Here is an 18,650-nt window from a genome sequence, read left to right as displayed (position 1 = left end):
GGGGGCGTCGGCAGACTGGGCGGGGAAAGGCCGGGGGGGGGGGCTGAGGGAGCCTGCCTGGGCAGCCCTCAAAGATGGCGACGCGCGCCGGGCTGCTGCGTTTGCTGCGCCTGGGCCGCCCCCCGCCGCCGCCGCCTGGGCCGCCCCCCGCCCCCCGCCCGCTGCACACGAGGGTGAGCCCCCCGCGCCCCGGGCCGGGAAGGAGGGTGGGGCGGACGCGCTCGGCCTTCCTGGGGCCGTAGATGGGCGCCGCACAGGGGTCTCCGGCCGGGAAGCCAAACAGCAGGGGGGACCAGGCTGCCTGGGAGGGGGATGCCCTCACATTATCCGTCCCGCCCACTCCCAGCCCCACCCCCAAAGTCTCCAGGTATGTCCCAACCCAGAGGTGGCATCTCGATCTTCCTGGCCTGCCCCCCCTCCCCCTTGCCGCTCTGTAAGGTAGGCTGGGAGAGGAGGACCGGCCCCCCCAACCACTGGATAACCTGGTCTCTCCCCGCCCCCAACTCCTCTGCACCGGCCTCCCCACATCTGGCAGGTGCCGGGAGATCGGATAGGGAAGGTCCAAGGAGCCAGGCATGGGCGCCTCTCTTTTGGGAAGGGCAGCAGTGGTCAAGGGTTAGTGCTTCCAACCAGGATAGGCCCTAGGCGCCCCCCCTTCTCCCCTGGACTCTGGCTTGGTTGCAGCATTTGAATCCAGAACTGTTCAATATCTCTGAATAGTCAGTTTGGAGACTGGCATCCGTTTGTCCCATTTCTGTACCAGGAACCTGTTCCTGCTTTGGCATAAGCCCTGTAGGAGTCCAGTGGAGCTAATCCCGTGTAAATATGTGGCTTATGCCTGCACTTCCCCTGATGCTGAAATCTATTTTAAAGAGGAAGGCAGTGAGCTGCTTCAATGCAGAAGGTTTGTTTATGTGTTTAGGAGGGCCACCACCTGGCCAATTTGTTTCTGTACAGAAACTCTAGGAGGGATGTGGGAATCTACTTCCCTGTGTGGTTTTCTGCAATCTGATTGGCTCATTCCAGGAGGTGTGTGCCTGTGCATTTCTTCTAGTGTTCATCCTGCCTTGGGGCTGGTTAGTTGACCAAAGACAAACAGAGACTGTTTTGCTTCGTGGAAAGACATCCAGAAGGGCATTCAGCCGGTTCATTAAAACTTTCCCTCCTCGATCCAATGTGAAATCTGATTTTCTTTGGAACGGCTCCTCCAGGACAACCTCTTCAGAACAAAAATGGAGTCCTGTAGCACCTTTAAGACCAACCAAGATTTATTCAAGGCATGAGCCTTGCACTCTTCAAGAGAGCCTTGCACTCTTCAACTCAAGGCATGAGTTCATGCACTCTTCCTCAGACTAAGTGAACAACCATAACTGTGGAGATTAAACCAGAAACAAATTGTGGCAAATTAGTAAACTATCATAATAACATTCCCTTTACACTGAGACAATATTCTTTTGGGAGTGGCGAAATTGATACAAGAGAGCATATATTGTTCCACTGCCTTGCTTATGTAGACATTCGTAGCAACTTGATTGAACCATTCCTAAAAAAGTTGCCAGAACATCCTGATGTAGATCAAGCAAAGAGGCTGCTAAGTGATGAGTCCCCCCAGGTGACAACTCAGCTGGCTAAGTTTTGTGTCGCCACCATAAAAATCTGATCTCTAAAGTAGCGTAGTTTTAAGTTCTATTTTATTATCTGTTTTAAACTGCATTATATCAAATGACCATATTAGTTTGGTCTTTTATGTATTAACTTCATATAACTTGGTCTGAACGACTGTAATAAAGTTTGACTGACTTTTGTAGTTGTAGTTCACAAAAACATGGGAGAAATAAAACTGTCCCGGTTAGTAATTAATGGCAGACACGTTCCCAGTTGTTGCTGGCCCCGTCCATCCCCACCCAAGCGTGGAAACATCCCTGCAAGTGACAAGATGTGCTGGCAAGAATCTTGTTCTGAGACCAGAGAGTTAAAGTCAAAATTACATTACATCTTCAGAGGGAGAAGTGCTTTCCCCAGAATTAAAAGAAAAGCTGTCAAAGGAGGTTTCCAGCGGGCAATGGAATGGGGGGGGGGGGTTAAAAAAGAGAGAAGACAAACATGGTTTAATTCTGCATACTTCTTCAGAAAGCTTGTGCCCGGAATTCCACTTGGTTAAATTTTCTCTGTACTTAAAAAACCCCACCCCATCTTTCTTTCTGAAGGAAATCCAGAACGGCATATGACAAATCCAAAAGGAATACGAGAAGAGAAAAGCTGTCATATAACATATCATATTCCTAAGAAATTATAAATGAAGTAAATAAATAGCAGTTGAGACCAGGAATAGCTGGTTGTTACGAATTGTGACAAGTTGATGGTGTTCTGGAATTTGAGATCTAGCCAAGCGCTTGGGCACTGCAGAGGTATTTTCTTTTTAAAATACATTTTTCTTTTAAGAAAACAGACAGACACAAAAGGGATACAAAAAGAGCAAAGGGGTTGTATAACAAATCATATTCCTTCAAAATTATTATACATTGCAAAATTATTATACATAAAGCAAACAACAAAAAAGATATATGCATATTTCTCCCCCAAATCCTCCACATCATAATCGTTCCAGTCGTCCTTACTTCAGACATCTCAGCTTCTAAACATTATAACTCGTCTATCTTACTAATACCTTGTTAAGCATTGGGCCCCTATCAGAAATGCCCAAAGGAAAATCTCTGGAGAGAGGTAGCTGATTTACAGTTGGACAGCTGCTGTTAGACACAGTTTCAACCAGGGATGCACACTTTGGTGGGGCTGCAGCTCTGGCCTCCTGGCCTCCTACGCACCGTCTCGGGCTTCGGTGATCGGTGAGGCAGCTGCGCCTACGTGCACCTCCCTAGTTGAAACCATTTTAGTAATTTGTTTATTGATAAAGTTTGACCTTGAATGTCTATGTATTTCTATACTCGATGTACACCACTGTGAACCAAATTTGGGAGGGAGGTAAATAAATCTAATAAATAATAATAATAATCACGACAGCTACATAATCTCTATGACACATCTCATTGCTTCTCCATACTACTGATAACCCTTAATATTTATTTATTTTTGCGCTTCTCTACTGCCCCTTCCAGCTGGGGCAGCTTTGAGCAAAAAAATACAATTAAAACCTAACCAGGAAAAAAAACCACACACCCCAGCCCTCAACGCTGCCGGGAGCTCGTTCCACCAGGCTGGGGCCAGGACCAAGAAGACCCTGGCCCGGGTCAAGGCCAGGTGTACCTCCTTGGGGCCAGGGATCACTAACAAATTAGTACCCACAGAACAAAGGGCCCTGTGGGGGGCATAAGCAGAGAAGTGGACCCCAGGCTGGGCCCAAGCTGCAGGTCAGAACCAAGAACTTTATCTGGGCCACAACTGGTAACCAGCCTCAGCACTGGCTGGATATGAGTCCTCCAAGACGAACCAGTGAAGACCCTGGCAGCTGCATTCTGCACCAGGTGGAGTTTCTGGGTCAATGACAAGGGCAGGCCGGCATAGATTGCATGGATCACTGTGGCCAAACAGTCTGTCAGTCAGTCAGTCAGTCCCGGATGATCTATGATCGCAGCAAATAAAGGTCCCCAACTTTCTCCACCTGTGGGCAATTTGGGATTTCTGGCACAGGGTGTTAGTCACAATCACAGAATGGCTGCCGCAGGAGGTGGTGCCAGCTATGGGGTCTCAGGGAGTGAGGTTGTACTTTCTCTGCTCTTCCACCTGCAGCCAGCTGGGTGACCTTGGGCTCATCACAGCCCTGATAGTGCTCTACTCACAGAGTGGTCCTCTCAGTGCTCTCTCAGCCTCACCTCCCTCACTGGGTGTCTGTCATGGGGAGAGGAAAGGGCGGCACCTGGCATCCCTTTCCTATCCCCATGAAAGGCACCCAGTGAGGGAGGTGAGGCATCTGTTGCATGGGAATCTCACATCTGGGAAACCCACAGGGGGTGGGGTGGTCCCTTGTGCCAGGTGTGGGGTGCACCATTCATGGCTTCTTTCTTTCCCCTCACACATGCCAGGGATCCCTTCGGCAGGAAGAGTTTACCTCACTGGAAGAGAAGCCGCAGTTTCCGGGGGCTTCAGCTGAGTTTGTCGACCGCCTTGAGTTCATCCAACCCAATGTCATCTCGGGGATCCCCATCTACCGGGTCATCGACCGACAGGGGCAGATCGTCAACCCCAGCGAAGATCCCCAGGTGAGCCCATTGGGGCCTGGAGGGATCTGAAGCCTGGGAAATGGCAGGCATTATTTCCAGCCCTGTTGGAGTAGTTCACACGTGACTCTCTTTTCCATTCTGCTCCACCCCATCCCTTGTTGCAGCTTCCGAAAGACCAAGTCCTGAAGTTCTACCAGAGCATGACACTGCTCAATACGATGGACCGGATCCTGTATGAATCCCAGAGGCAGGTAAGGCTGCCAAGCGACCCCGTGGTTGGAGCAGGCCTCTTCTACCACACTTAAAAATGTCAGGTGCACCTTAGGACAAGCTGGCGAGGTTTGTCTCCTCCAGTTTGGACAGATGTGAGAGCATTGCTGTTCCCGTCCACTTCCACACCCATTTGGATTTTGTCAGTCCAATCCAGTTGCATTGAAAGCATGTTATTTGGCCCTTTAAAGTGCTCTTTAAATTGCCTTTTAAATGCGTAACAGAGTTGGAGAAGCAGAGCAAAGTTGGAGTCTGTCAACACCTTTAAAATCAAAATGTAAGCTTTCGTGTGCACAACACGCTTCCTTAGACACAATGGAATGGGAATGAGCTGTAAATTAGTACATAGCATAACAGAGAATGAGCCGTAAATTAGTACATAGCATAACAGATTCAAAGGCCTTGTAAATGCTTTGAAATCTTGGGTTTGTTTCTCTATTAGATGAGCCAATCTTTTTAACATAGACATGTTTTTGACTTAAAAGACAACAGCAGCCTCAAACAATTTTACAAGTGGCCAGTAGAGGTCCTCTGTTTTATCCTCTAACGTTCTGGCACAGGCATGTGACGTAATGAAGTCAGTAAGGCAGATATTCTCGTGCTGGAACAGAGTTCTCGTGAGATCTTCCCATTCACAGCTCTTATCTCTTATCTCCGAAAACCAAAACAATTGCAGTAAGAGCTTTCGCCAATTAATTTGAGTTGATTTGAGTCCTTCTTCTGCTTAGTTAGGAGAATTAGCCTGCCTCATAACGAGGTGGCTTCGGGCAGAGCAGAGTAAAAGGAGGGGGGAAACAAAGGGCTTTGATGCAGGAAGAGAGATGGAGAAAAGAAAAACGAGAGATACTTGCAGTAAATAATGTTTTGGAACTCAGCCGATATCCTCCCCTCAGTTCACAACGTTCATTTGCAGTAAATCGTCGTGTAGGGTTGAAGCAGATGCTTTAAGATTAAAGAGAGAAAAGAAAGTCCGAGATAGAATATGGCAGTCGTCCTCTGGACCTGGAACGCTGACAGCCTATAATCCAGGGAGATATACTCCCTAAAGGATTGGAGAAAGCCCCAAGAACTTCCTGGGTAGAAAGGTGAGGTGGGGTTTGCGTACCCCTCCTCTTTTCTGCCAGTTGCTTGCGTGATTGACCCCTGTCAGGCTTCAGAGATAGCAGAGCAGATGCCCTGCCACCCTACCAGGACGACATCTTAGCCGGAAGGTGGGAAATAAATCTAATTAATAATAATAATTATTATTATTATTAATAATAATTAGATTTATTTCCCACCACTCCCCGTAGGCTCGTGGTGGGTCACAACAGTCCTATCCCCATTAAAATACCCATTAAAAGACTTTAAAACAATCCCAACATGGCGGAAGTTCTTATTATTCCCACCCCTGCTATCAGAGCGGCAGTGAGGGTGGGGAGGAGATCTAACTTACTAGGTCCGGGGTGGGGGGGGGAATGTTGGCACTCATTCGCTGACCCCGGCTTCAACCAAAAAACCTGGCGGAAGAGCAGGCCCTGCGGAAAGCTGGTAAATCCTGCAGGGCCCGCAGGATTAGAGATGAATGGACAGATGCATCCCCAACTGGGAAAGTCATTGAGGGTTATTATCTTAGTTTGAGAAAGAGTGATTGATCTGGATGGTTTAAAGGTCCCTGACCTTCTTGAGTCTGCATTGTACTTTGGTGGAACAATGTAGTGAGCACAGCCGCAGAATGGCTGCTGGCTGCAGGAGGCAGAGCCAACCAAAGAATGGCTCCCACAGCTGGCCTTCAGGTACACAGTGAAGATTCTTGTGCTGCTGCTGTTACTGTTGCCACAGCAATGCTTCCTGCCAGTCAAATCTCCAGTGGCCAATCTGGAGCCTTGCTGAGCAAAAGCCCCCACCTGGCCCTGCCCACTTGCCAAAAAGCATTTGGCAGGGACAAGGAAATGGGTCGGCGGGTATCACGGACACACGTGTTGGGGTTTAGAGTCAGTCTCATGCAGGGTGGGAGCCTTCCTCCAACTGTGACAACAGATTCCCCCTTCTGTCCGTAGGGCCGGATATCCTTCTACATGACCAACTACGGAGAGGAAGGCACGCACATTGGCAGTGCAGCTGCCCTCAATGACACTGACCTGGTGTTTGGACAGTATCGAGAAGCAGGTAAACCCTTCCCTGCTTTCTGAATCATTTCCTTTTATTTCAGTTCCTGCACCTTCTCTTGGCCTGCATGGCCAATGAAAGCCTGATCTTGCCCATTCTTGGAAGCTAATCTGGGTTGGTTCTGATTAGTATTTGCATGGGAGATCGTCACGGAAGGAATCCCAGGGTTGCTGTACAAGCCGCCTTGGACTGACTCTTGCCTGGAAAACCCTATAGCAGGGGTGGCCAGTCTGTGGCTCTCCAGATGTCCATGGACTATAGCTGGCTAGAGCTCATGGTCATTGGGGAGAGAACAACAGTATCTGTATGTTTTTCCTTGTGGGGTAAAATAGTAGAACAAAATGTGAGTCCAAAGGCACCTTTAAGACCAACAAAGTTTTATTCAAGGCGTGACCTTTCATGTGCCTGCAGACGTCATCAGACCATGGAACAAATCGTAAGAGTACAGATATAAGGAGAGAGTAAATTCGTAGTAAATTAGTAAACAGTATCACAACAAATATGCAGCATGCTAATGAAGACTGGATAGTTCCTTGCTAGAATAACAAAATCAGCCCTTAGGGTTCAGTCGTTGTTCATAAAAACATAGGGGACATAAAAATGTTGGTTGTTAATGGCAGACGCTTTCCCAGTCGTGGAAAGAAGTAATTAAAAGAGGCTTGTTGCTAGTCCCATCCATCTCCACCAAGCATGGAAGCATCTCCACAAGTGACAGGTCATGCTATGTTTGTTCTTCTGCCCAAAGCCCAGAGAGTGAGAGTCTAAATTATATTACATACATCATAGTCCCACTGTCCCAAATGAAACGAAGAGGGGATTGTAAGGAATCTGTAACCGCTGGGAGCAGCGGTATTCATAATTGACTAAGCCCTAAGTGGGCGGAGAAAGGGGCGGACCCAGTCCAACGTGCCTTCCGATTAGCCCCTCACCCAGACTGGCAAGAATTCCAGCCTGACTGGCTGGAGTTCGGCAGGGAGCGGCCTGGCCAGCGGAGGCTTCCCTGCAGGCCTCTGAGCAGGCCCACCGTGTCGCATCATGTAGGGCCTGCTCCGAGGCCCACAGGGAAGCCGGGGACTTGGCGGGTGGGCGGGGGGTCCACTGCACCAGCCCCCGGGGGGTTGGGGCCCCTTCAAAGCCTGCCCTTACGGGTGGGCTTGGAATCTAGTATAGATATAAGAGTTGAATGAGGTTAGCATATGTAGTGAGATAAGAAATCAGTGTCCTTGTTAAGGATATTCCATTGTTTTGAGTGTTGTAATAACTTGCATTTTTGCAATCTCCTTTTCCACTCTGTTCTTGAAGTTCCTTTGCAATAAAACAGGTACTTTGAGACCCCTTATTGAATATCCTGGAAGGCTGAAGTGTTCCTCTACAGCAGGGGTAGTCAAACTGCAGCCCTCCAGATGTCCATGGACTACAGTTCCCATGAGCCCCTGCCAGCGTTTGCAGTCCATGGACATCTGGAGGGCCGCAGTTTGACTACCCCTGCCCTACAGGCTTCTCAGTCCTGTGATTTTTGATTGTCAGACTTGTGTCCATTACACTAGTGTAAAATAGTTGTATGGTTACGCTGCAAGATGTCTCTTGAAAAGACAAACATGCTAGGGAAGGCAGCAGGTAAAGAGGAAGGCCTCACTGGTGATGGACAGCTGGATGTATGACCAACAGGATGTTTGGAAGGCCACCGATTCAGGGGGGGCCACTGGAAGTTGGAATCTGCTTGAAGCTCCTGCAGCTTTTTATGTTATTAAGTAAGTTAAAAATTACGTTTATCTCCACTGACTTGTCAGGTTGAGACCTTACATTCGAAAATTGTCATTTTCCTAGGCCTTGCTGTTTCACTGCAAACCTTTCTGCCACTAGAGGGCAGCGCAGGATAACCATTCTCCAGCATCCGAGTTCTATCTAGTTCTGTGGCCTCTCTTCATTTTTCCAGAAGCATCTCTGGCCAGTCAGTAGCTCTGCACCCCCAAAATGATTTGCTACAGAGCATGCCTTGGAAATGAGCTAGGGGGCATGCCAGAGACATAAATTCCCTCTCTTACTCCTGGCTTGACTACTCAAGAACCACTTTCAGAAATTCACAAACATTCTCTGCGAATGCCAAATTTGAGAACATTCTCAGTGTGAAATGAGTCATGGCTCTCTCCTAGCAAATCCCATATCTCCTTTCCCTCCTCTCCAGGTGTCCTGATGCACAGAGGGTACCCCCTGGACCTGTTCATGGCACAGTGCTATGGAAATGCCAGCGATCCTGGGAAGGGCCGTCAGATGCCGGTGCATTATGGTTGCAAAGACTTGCACTTCGTCACAATCTCGTCCCCTCTGGCCACACAGATCCCTCAAGGTGAGCTCAGATGTCTCCTTCCGGGCAAGGGGTGGCCAACCCCAGCTTGCAAATCAGGTACCGTTTGGGGGCGGGGATGTCTGAGGCCCACTTGGGTCTCGGAGCAGAGAGGTCGACTGCAGAGCTGTCGCCTCACAGGGAGCTGTTCCGTGTAGGGATGTGTGCTTCGGCTCGGTTCAGCCGCCTCGGCAATCACCAAAGCTCCCTTTCTTCTATGTGCTGCCTCGAGCTTTGGTGATCGCCAAGGCGGCTGAACCGAGCACAAGCGCACATCTCTTCTTACGTGCTTGTCCACGTCTTATGGCTCTCCTTTGATAAAGAGATAGCTGGATGCGTCGGTCTACCAGATGTTACTAAACGTTTTTAGTTAATCAGCTGGTCATGCACCAATGCAATCCTTTTGTGCCACAATCCTAGCCTAGAGTGGAGACGACTGAGAGGGGATCTGATAACCATCTTCAAGTATTTAAAAGGCTGCCATGTTGAGGATGGAGCAGAGTTCTCTCTTGCCCCAGAAGGACAGACCAGAACGAATGGGATGAAATTAATTGAAAAGAAATTCCATCTAAACATCCAAAAGAAGTTCCTGACAGTTAGAGCTGATTCTCAGTGGAACAGGCTTCCTCAGGAGGTGGTGGGTTCTCCATCTTTGAACATTTTCAAGCAGTGACTGGAGAGGCTGATTCTGTGAAGGCTTAAGGGGGTGGCAGGTGACAGGAGATAAGCGATTGGGATGCTTTCATGAGAGTCTGTTCTTTGGGAGCCACCACAGTCTATATGCCCGCAATGACGGGCCAGGTTGGACTTTTGCTGGCCAAATTTTAAAGGCATTCTTTTAAACGGAGCTCCAGCCTGAAATGTCAACGAGTTACTATAAAAGTTATACATTGCCTTGCTCTCTTGACCTCTTCTGGCAGCCATTTTTTTGGCTCTGCCTTTTGTGGCAGCCATTTTGCGGTTTCACCCACCACCCTGTACTAGAATTCCAAAGGTGCCTGCAGGCTCAGAAAGGTTGGGGCAAGGGTAGTCAAACTGCAGCCCTCCAGATGTAACACTGTGTGTGAACGAGACCTTGGGGTACTTGTGGACTGTAAACTAAACATGAGCAGGCAGTGTGATGCAGCAGTAAAAAAGGCAAATGCCATTTTGGGCTGTATCAACAGAGGCATCACATCAAAATCACAAGAGGTCATAGTCCCATTGTATACGGCACTGCTCAGACCACACCTGGAGTACTGTGTGCAGTTCTGGAGGCCTCACTTCAAGAAGGACGTAGATAAAATTGAAAGGGTACAGAGGAGAGCGACGAGGATGATCTGGGGCCAAGGGACCAAGCCCTATGAAGATAGGTTGAGGGACTTGGGAATGTTCAGCCTGGAGAAAAGGAGGTTGAGAGGGGACATGATAGCCCTCTTTAAGTATTTGAAAGGTTGTCACTTGGAAGAGGGCAGGATGCTATTCCCATTGGCTGCAGAGGAGAGGACACGCAGTAATGGTTTTAAACTACAAGTACAATGATATAGGCTAGATATCAGGAAAAAAATTTTCACAGTCAGAGTAGTTCAGCAGTGGAATAGGCTGCCTAAGGAGGTGGTGAGCTCCCCCTCACTGGAAGTCTTCAAGCAAAGGTAGGATACACTTTTCTTGGATGCTTTAGGATGCTTATGGCTGATCCTGCATTGAGCAGGGGGTTGGGCTAGATGACCTGTATGGCCCCTTCCAACTCTATGATTCTGTGATTCTAGATATCAGGAAAAGGTTTTCACAGTCAGAGTAGTTCAGCAGTGGAATAGGCTGCCTAAGGAGGTGGTGAGCTCCCCCTCACTGGCAGTCTTCAAGCAAAGGTTGGATACACACTTTTCTTGGATGCTTTAGGATGCTTTGGGCTAATCCTGCGTTGAGCAGGGGGTTGGACTAGATGTCCTGTGTGGCCCCTTCCAACTCGGTGATTCTATGATGCTATGATGCTATGATTCTATGTCCATGGGCTACAATTCTCATGAGCCCCTGCCAGCACATGCTGGCAGGGGCTCATGGAAATTGTAGTCTATGGACATCTGGAGGGCCGCATTTTGACTCACCCTGGGTTGGGGACTAGGCTTGGGCACTCCGGTGCAGTTCGGCTGCTTCGGCCATCACTGGAGCCCAAGGTGTCCAGCAACCCTATTGGGGCCCCCTGGCCTTTACGATTCCTAATATCCTACAACAGATCACAGCAGGAGGCCGGCCTGGGCAGTATCTTTTCTAGAATTCAAATGATAACTTTTTCAAAAGAAGCATCCTGTGAGGTCTTAAAAAACTAACACATATGCTAGTTAATGCTTAAAGTGGTACTGCACTCTTTTTTGTGTGTGTGCAAAGATTGTTCTAGGGCTGTGTATGTAAAACGAAGTCTCATCTGTTGATGAGAACAGTAATGTCTCTAGACTCATAGCTCAAATTAAGTTGTCCACCCACAGATGGAAATGCAACTTTTAGGTAAGCCCTTGGCCTCAGCCCCAAGCCCTTTATTCCCTCCCCCCCCCACATTGTTCCTCCCCCTATTAGCCTTCTTGTTTTAAGGACAACTGTACCCACCTCTGTCCACAGTCCCTAATCTAGGCACCCGCATCCCTCCTGGTCCAGCTGGGTAGAAGAGCCCTCCATCCTCTGTCTCTCAGGCTCCTAGGAGGGCTGTGGTACCGATCCCTCCCTATCCTGAGCTACGTTCACACAAACAACTTTTAGGTAAGCCCTTGGCCTGAGCCCCAAGCTGTTTGACTGCAGGACTACCTGCTGAAACCCCACAAGGAAAGCAACAGAATTTAAAGGGGCAGCATTTTAGCATATATTCCTGTGTCCACACAGTAGCAGGACAGCCACAGACCACACCTGTCGGATTCTGCCATGGATCCCCAGAGGGAACCTTTGGGCAGGATGATTTGGCCGCCATTCTCAACCTATCTGATCCTCCAGTCCCCTTTGGCCAACCTTTTACCGAGAGAAGATTTGCTAAAAACAGCATCGGTGTTTGTGTGAACAGAGCCCCAGTGATTTGTGGCCCAATTGCTGCCACCCCCTCCCCCTCCCCTCTTTCATTCCCTCTGCCTCAATAGCCGTTGGCTCCGCCTACGCCCTCAAGAGGGAGAACACCGACCGGATCGTGATCTGCTACTTCGGGGAAGGCGCAGCCAGCGAGGGAGACGCCCATGCCGGCTTCAACTTTGCTGCCACCCTCGAGTGCCCCATCATCTTCTTCTGCCGCAACAATGGCTACGCCATCTCCACCCCGACGTATGAGCAGTACCGGGGTGACGGTATTGGTGAGAAGGGGAGCCCTGAGAAAGGAGGGGCACATGACTGAAGCAAAGGAGGGTTGATGGTTCTAAGGCGCTCTGTCGGCTGGGAAGTGAGAGGAGTGCCCCGCTGGACTCCTCAGCCGCTTCACTGGTTGGGCAAGAGGTGGGAAAGGGCAGGACCCTGAGAGGGTTGAACAGCCAGGGGAAAGCACTGCACTCACCTGGACGGGCCTGGAGGCATTTCTCAGCCTTTGACCGAGTGAACTGGGGTGATGCATCAGTCGAGGGAAAGTCGGATTTGACTCCAGCGCATAAATGTTCAAGAGACAAAACTTTTGTCAGATTTGTGTTCATCTGTTGTCTGAGATGGTTTCAAGTAGGGATTAGGCAGAAACCTAAACATTGCAGTTTGGTCAAGGGTTCGGGGCAGTCCCAAACCAAACTGGAATTCACCCAACGCAGCGGGTTTGGCTCCCGCTTTCCCATGGCCAGGGGGAGTGAAATGGACACGTTTAAGCTCAACGGATGGGCGGACCTGCCAGACTTAGCTGTTAGGTTTAAATTGCCCAAATAACTAAACTGGAGGCTGCAATCTTGGCTGAATTCTTGCCAAACTTTGGTTCGTGAACCGGTTTGTGCCCACCCTTAGTTTTTTTTAAGATATTATATAATTGGAGGCCCGGCATTTGTCTGGGTCTGATAGCTAGGTGGAGCTTCTACATCCAAAGGCAGTATATCTCAGCATATCTGTTGCTGGGACTGTTGGTTTCCCTGATGTTTATGGCAGACCTCTTTCAATACTAGACTCTAATTTAAGCAGACACTCGTTTTGATCCAGAAGAGTCTGATCCAGTCATTTGCCGAGCATCATGAAACAAGGAGAGGGGGAGAGAACCGGAGGGTCGTGGCTCCTAGTCCCAAAGCACAGATCCTGCACTCTCCAGAGGAGGGCATTCATCCAATCTACCCCTTGCCAGTGGATACTTGGAACAAATGCAAGAGCTGAATAGGATACGCACCTAGATGATAAGGGCTGGAAGATCCCCTCTTCAAGTCTCCCTTTGGCCACCAGCTCCTTGGCTGCTCTCTGGCACATCCCCTGTCATTCAGGCCCATTGGTTCAGGCCCTGTGCCCTGCCAAGGTTTGGAATCCATGCCCACCACTTGACTTCCTCACTCATGAATCTTAAGGTGCTCTGGATTCGAATCTAGTTGTTCTAATGCAGACCAACATTTCAGCCTAGGAATCTTTCACCCTGCCAGCTAGGAAAGCAACAGGGGCAGAAGGGCATGGGATTCAAGTTAGAGCAGGAAATGCTGTATACAAATCGCAAGCTTGGCCAACTCTCCCTCCCCAGCTGCTCGGGGTCCGGGTTACGGTATCCACTCAATCCGGGTGGACGGCAACGACGTCTTTGCGGTGTACAATGCCACCAAGGAGGCCCGGCGTCGTGCCGTTGCCGAGAACCAGCCATTTCTCATTGAGGCCATGACGTACAGGTAGGTTTAGAGGCACGTGCCTCAAGGTATTGAGTTCCGGTAGAAAGTGGCCTGGAGTGAGGGCAGGGTTAAGGAATTTAGGCAACAACCTAGAGTGAGGGCAGAGCTAGGGAGTTTGCCTGATTGGATTGGCTGCTCATCTCAGGATTGGACACCACAGTACAAGTGATGACAGCTCCGCCTACCGTTCGGTGGACGAGGTCAACTATTGGGACAAGCAGGACCACCCCATCTCTCGGCTCCGTCACTACATGGTGAACCAAGGCTGGTGGGACGAGGATCAGGAGAAAAGCTGGCGCAAGAAATCCCGCAAGAGGGTGAGTGGCTCGGGGGGGGGGGGCACCGGTCCTTCCTTCCAGATTTACTAGGCACCACCTAGACATGTCAGGAGAAAGAGATCTGGATTCTCACAGAATTGATCCAAGCTTGGTTGGCTTAGTTTCAGGAGACGAGCCCCAGTGGTTTTCTGGTCCAGGGAGAACTCTGCTTTGCACAGGCTGGAATGTGAGGTGACAGAATAAGGTGCACTGCAGTGACAATAGGATCACGGGGAATTGCATTTTGGAGGGCTTTCCTGCCTTCAAGTGATAGGATAAACCTCTCGTTGTTGTTGCTTTGAAACTTGGAGGAGCAAGACTGGAATCCCACATCTTCAGTCTGAAACAGGACAGTCCAATCGATCTCTACACTTTGCAGCTTGTGGGAACCACGTCTCGTTTCAGTTTAATGAAGGACTCTGGCCATTCTGACTCCTAAGATGGGCTCTACAAGAGTCAAGGGTTGAGCAATTCCCCTTTGCTCAGATACATTTGTGCGAAGGCTTGCTAGGGACCTTTTGATAAGAAATGCTCAAGCACTGCAGGACAGATTCAGGTAGGTAGCTGTGTTGGCTTGAAGAAGAAGAACAGGTCCAGAAATGCCTTAGAGCAGCCTTTTCCAACCTTTTGACTGTTGAAGAGACAGTGAAATAAATTTTCAGGCTTTGAGGACCCCCAGAAGTCACATCAGCTGGCCACGCCTCCTTGCCACACACACCAGAAGTGACATGTCCCCAGAAATAGCATCACTACCTGCCCCCTTTGCTCTCCTTTTTCTCCCTCTCCCCACCTTTACTACTACTACAGCAGCTCTGCCTCACGTGGACTTGAAAGATTGGCAAGAGCTGAGAAGACAATCCAGACCCCCCCGCCCCATACTGACTCCTCCCCTTTGCTTTTTACACCCATGGCCTAACTACCAAGCCCTCTGGGTAGAGGCAGCCGGTTCCCTGGCTGGTGGCCAAGTCCATTAAGGAGGGAAAAGGCCACGGACCCCTCGAGTTCCACAAACCCCTGGTTGGGAATCCCTCCCTTAAGAGACCGAGAAGATTTCCAGAGCATCAGCATTCAAGAGTCAAAGCTCCCTTTGTCAGGGACAAGGTGCTACTGAACTCACATCTTTCAGGCTTAAGAATCTGATCCGATAAAAGGCCATAAATGCTGTTCAGCTCTCTTAAGGACACAGGAAGGTGCGCCTGTTCTGTACATGCGTGTTTTACGAGCAACCGTTCATTCCCCCACCCTCTTCCTCACCCAGAGGATTATGAGGTGTGATTTTCCTGCCAGGATGTTCAGAGGCCATTCCGCACAGCTGGGAGAAAACCATGATCAGCGCTGTTTGGTCCAGCGCTATTCTTTGGAGCGTCTTGTGTCATTTCAGACATGACGTTTATCTCCGTTTTCGTAGTGTTATCGTTCATTTTCCAACGTTCCTCACCTGCTTCCGGTTTACGGCCGAGGAGCAAGGAGTATGCTACAAACATGCAGTACCGCCCCCAGCTTGAGCATGCCAATCACTTCTGACAACCAATCAGCATTGTTGTCAGCATTGTTCATGTGCACAGAGCCCAGCGGGAACCCCCCCCCTTTTTTTTAAACCAGAATTAATTGTTGCAATGAATATTCATTCATTTACAGTTGCACAGGCAATCTTTAAAAAATCTACTTTTCCTCCCTCATATCCACACAATGTGAAGGAAACAGGGATGGCAGCCTCCAGGGCATGAAGGAATCGTCTCCCTCATGCCCTGGAATTGCAGCTCATTTGCAGAGGGATTGTTTCCCCTAGGAAAAATTTATGCCTTGGGGAGCTGATTTAGTGACATTCTACCCTCCCCTGGCAGTTACCTAGCCTGGATCTGTCAACCCCAGCCCCCATCCCCTGCCAGGGCCAGAGGAGACTTGTCAACTCTAAAAGGAAAACAGAGGGGGGACACATGTGTTGCTCATGTGTCAGAGCGTTTTGACCAAACGTTCTTTCCAGCCATTTACAAACAAAACATTGTAAATTGGGATCAATAGTACACTTTGTGCACATGCTGAAAATAATCTTTTCACAGCAAAGGGCTGGATTGTGGTGAGACTAACGAGTATTCATCGCTACAAGGCATTCCCCATTTTTAAAAAAAACAGTCCCACCCCCGGAAACAATGGAGGAGGGGAGGGACAACTCCCTAGCATTATGAATACTGCTGTAGCCTCCTCATTTTAACTTGGTGGGTACTTGTGGCATCTGATGGGATTTGTGCAGCCGAATGCACTTTTCCCGATTACACTGCTATCGCTTCAAATCGGCAGATGTAACGACATCAGCGCTGGGAGGGAGCAGGAGGCTGAATTTAAAGCATCAGCATCAGGTGATGATTGTGCCCTTGTGCGGAATGGCCCCTAGAGTTCTCCCTCCACTTTCTTTTCAGATGGCAAAGTCATGCCTTTTGTCAAGGAAGTGCTAATTTGTCAGCTGGAGGGCAACGTTGGAATCTCACTGTCCTCAGAACCATTATTAATTTTCTTTCAAGTGCCTGCCCACTACTGTCTGACATGTTGGTGTTTCAACAAATGATGAAGCAGCTTTAAGGTCAGATGCCCTGAGACTAGGTAGGACACATCACAATTTGCCCACCTCCGTTCTATGAAGGGGGACAAGCTTCACAGGCGAGATGGGGCTCATACTCTGTTGTCCTTCACACACTTTGATAATCCTCTTTTTAAGGTTCATTGCAGCATCGTCAGGCTGGACCCTCTGTCCAGGTGAGTGGGAATTCCACTCCAGCTTTCGTTGACATTCTTCCCCTTTTTTCCCAGGTCATGGAGGCCTTTGAGGAGGCCGAGCGGAAACTGAAGCCCAAGCCTCAGCTTCTCTTCTCAGACGTTTACTGCGAGATACCCTGGCACATCCAGAAGCAGCAGGAATCCCTGGAGCGACACCTCAAGCAGTATGGGGAACACTATCCCTTGGGACAGTTTGAAAAGTGAAACCCCCCCTCATCCCCCCCTACTTGCACTCACCAGCAACAGGGGCCTGGAAAAGGAGTCTAGGTCAAAGATGGAGCCCTCATCACACCTCAGCAACCTTTCCCCTGGTTGTGGGGAGAACGCTGGTGCCTGGGATCTCTGTGGGGGTAGCAGACTTGGAATTGGGAGCCACTCTCTGGGCTCCAAGCCAGTCTCTGCTAGCAGTACCTCTCTTCTCTTATTATCAGCCTCAGCTGCTAACAGTGGTAGCTCACTAAGAGGTACCACAAAGCCACTATCACCATCACCTCGTGGTCCCATACATACACACACACACCCTGATTTGGACCACTGAACACTCTTCTCATTTTCTTGGTGGTGGCTAAATGGCATGGCGAGCCATGCATGCTCAATGGGAATTCCCAAACTCTTGATACTGTGTGAGAATTTGAGAAGACCCATTGAGCATGCCCAACTCTAGGGGGTAGGTCAGAGGGCAGAGGCTGCAAACCCCATCCAAAAAATCCACCTTTCCACACCTCATCATCAAGATGGCCATGATAGCACACAAGGGGCATAAAGCACAAGGGTAGAACCACGGTGCCTTATCCCGGCTGGTTTTCTGAAGGGCTCCCTCTGGCTGCCTTGCACAACCCGGCTGCCTTGCACCAAGCTGTTGTTCTGAAAGGCACTAAGTGGATGAGATCATGTCTGAAAAGGAACCAGATCTGCTAGGAAGATCTACCACTTCATCTTCGGGGCCTCTGGAAGCAAGTACTGCCAGGAGAAGAACCCCATACACCTGCGTTGATGGTGTCATCAGTGACTGTGATCTCATTTGGCAAAGCGGTATCACTCCAAAATTTAACCTGGCCAGTTGGTCAACAATCTGAAAGAGGACAAGTTTTTAAAAGTATTTTCCGTAAGATTGGGGAGCTTTTAGATGTTGGGTTGGCTTTGGTGATGAATTAGGACAAAGCCCAAAGCAAGTGGAGGCAAGCCCTTTTATGGACTCGTTAGAAACCCGAACCATGGACATTTCAGCATCTCTTTTTGAGCGATGGGGATGGCAGTGTTTGTGGCAGAGTTCTGTAGGTCTGTTACAGCTCAACTGGGAGGTGTTGCTGCTGAATATGATAGTTAAATTCTGGGCTGTGGGGAATCACGGGTGAACACAGGTAGTCTAGGGCAAACACGGATGTCTCAGCAAGGTGGGTTGTGAAATGAATAAAACCTTCCTTTGAATCGTCTGCCTTGAGGTCACTAGTTAATTTCTAAAGCAAAAGGAATGTCTGTTTCCCCAAACGGGAGAGATTGTAAGGGAAAAGAGACTCAAAACTCTAGTCACTTTGCATGATTCGGGGTTTGAGCCCCGGCTTAGAAACAAATCCTGAAACTTGGCCCTGCCAGCTTTTGTTTAAAACATACCACAGTTGTTCTGTGCAAACACAGCACCACTTGGGGTAGAATCCACACTCCTTGTGCAGGGTCTCAGTTTGGTGTTAAGCATTTTTATAGTCCTTCATGCCGCAAAGGTTGGGTTGAAATAGTGAAGAATGTTATTTTTTTGTTTTGTTTTTTAAATGAGGGCTGGTATTCCACTTTTCCTGTAGCAGCACCCTGTCTTCCAGCCCCTGAAAGACCCTTTTCGATTCCT

At 49.2% G+C, this 18,650-nt stretch overlaps 1 protein-coding gene across 2 annotated transcripts; it reads left to right on the top strand.

Annotated features, from left to right (window-relative positions):
• The first annotated feature begins 2 nt into the window (after positions 1–2).
• Positions 3–18,243, top strand: BCKDHA (branched chain keto acid dehydrogenase E1 subunit alpha). Of its 2 annotated transcripts, none has more exons than XM_077336575.1 (9): positions 3–173; positions 4,041–4,217; positions 4,343–4,429; positions 6,488–6,596; positions 8,782–8,943; positions 12,039–12,245; positions 13,580–13,721; positions 13,867–14,038; positions 16,844–18,243. In XM_077336575.1, exons 1-9 carry the CDS (start codon positions 75–77, stop codon positions 17,012–17,014), a joined length of 1,326 nt encoding a protein of 441 aa, XP_077192690.1. In that variant the 5' UTR covers positions 3–74; the 3' UTR covers positions 17,015–18,243. The 2 variants fall into 2 exon arrangements, with proteins under 2 accessions (XP_077192690.1, XP_077192691.1); XM_077336576.1 differs by lacking the exon at positions 3–173 and adding an exon at positions 2,394–2,408.
• The last annotated feature ends 407 nt before the right edge of the window (positions 18,244–18,650 follow it).

The sequence above is a fragment of the Paroedura picta genome, chromosome 5, assembly GCF_049243985.1.
Source record: "Paroedura picta isolate Pp20150507F chromosome 5, Ppicta_v3.0, whole genome shotgun sequence".
Classification (NCBI taxonomy): Eukaryota; Metazoa; Chordata; class Lepidosauria; order Squamata; family Gekkonidae; genus Paroedura; species Paroedura picta.
This window is presented reverse-complemented; position numbering and strand designations above follow the sequence as displayed.

What these genes read in the sequence shown, in the direction of transcription:
- BCKDHA (XM_077336575.1), top strand. Translation starts at nt 75, where the DNA reads ATGGCGACGCGCGCCGGGCTGCTGCGTTTGCTGCGCCTGGGCCGCCCC. An exon ending in TGGACAGTATCGAGAAGCAG is followed by an intron (nt 6,597 to 8,781) that starts GTAAACCCTTCC and finishes CCTCCTCTCCAG; the next exon opens with GTGTCCTGATGCACAGAGGG. An exon ending in GCAAGAAATCCCGCAAGAGG is followed by an intron (nt 14,039 to 16,843) that starts GTGAGTGGCTCG and finishes CTTTTTTCCCAG; the next exon opens with GTCATGGAGGCCTTTGAGGA.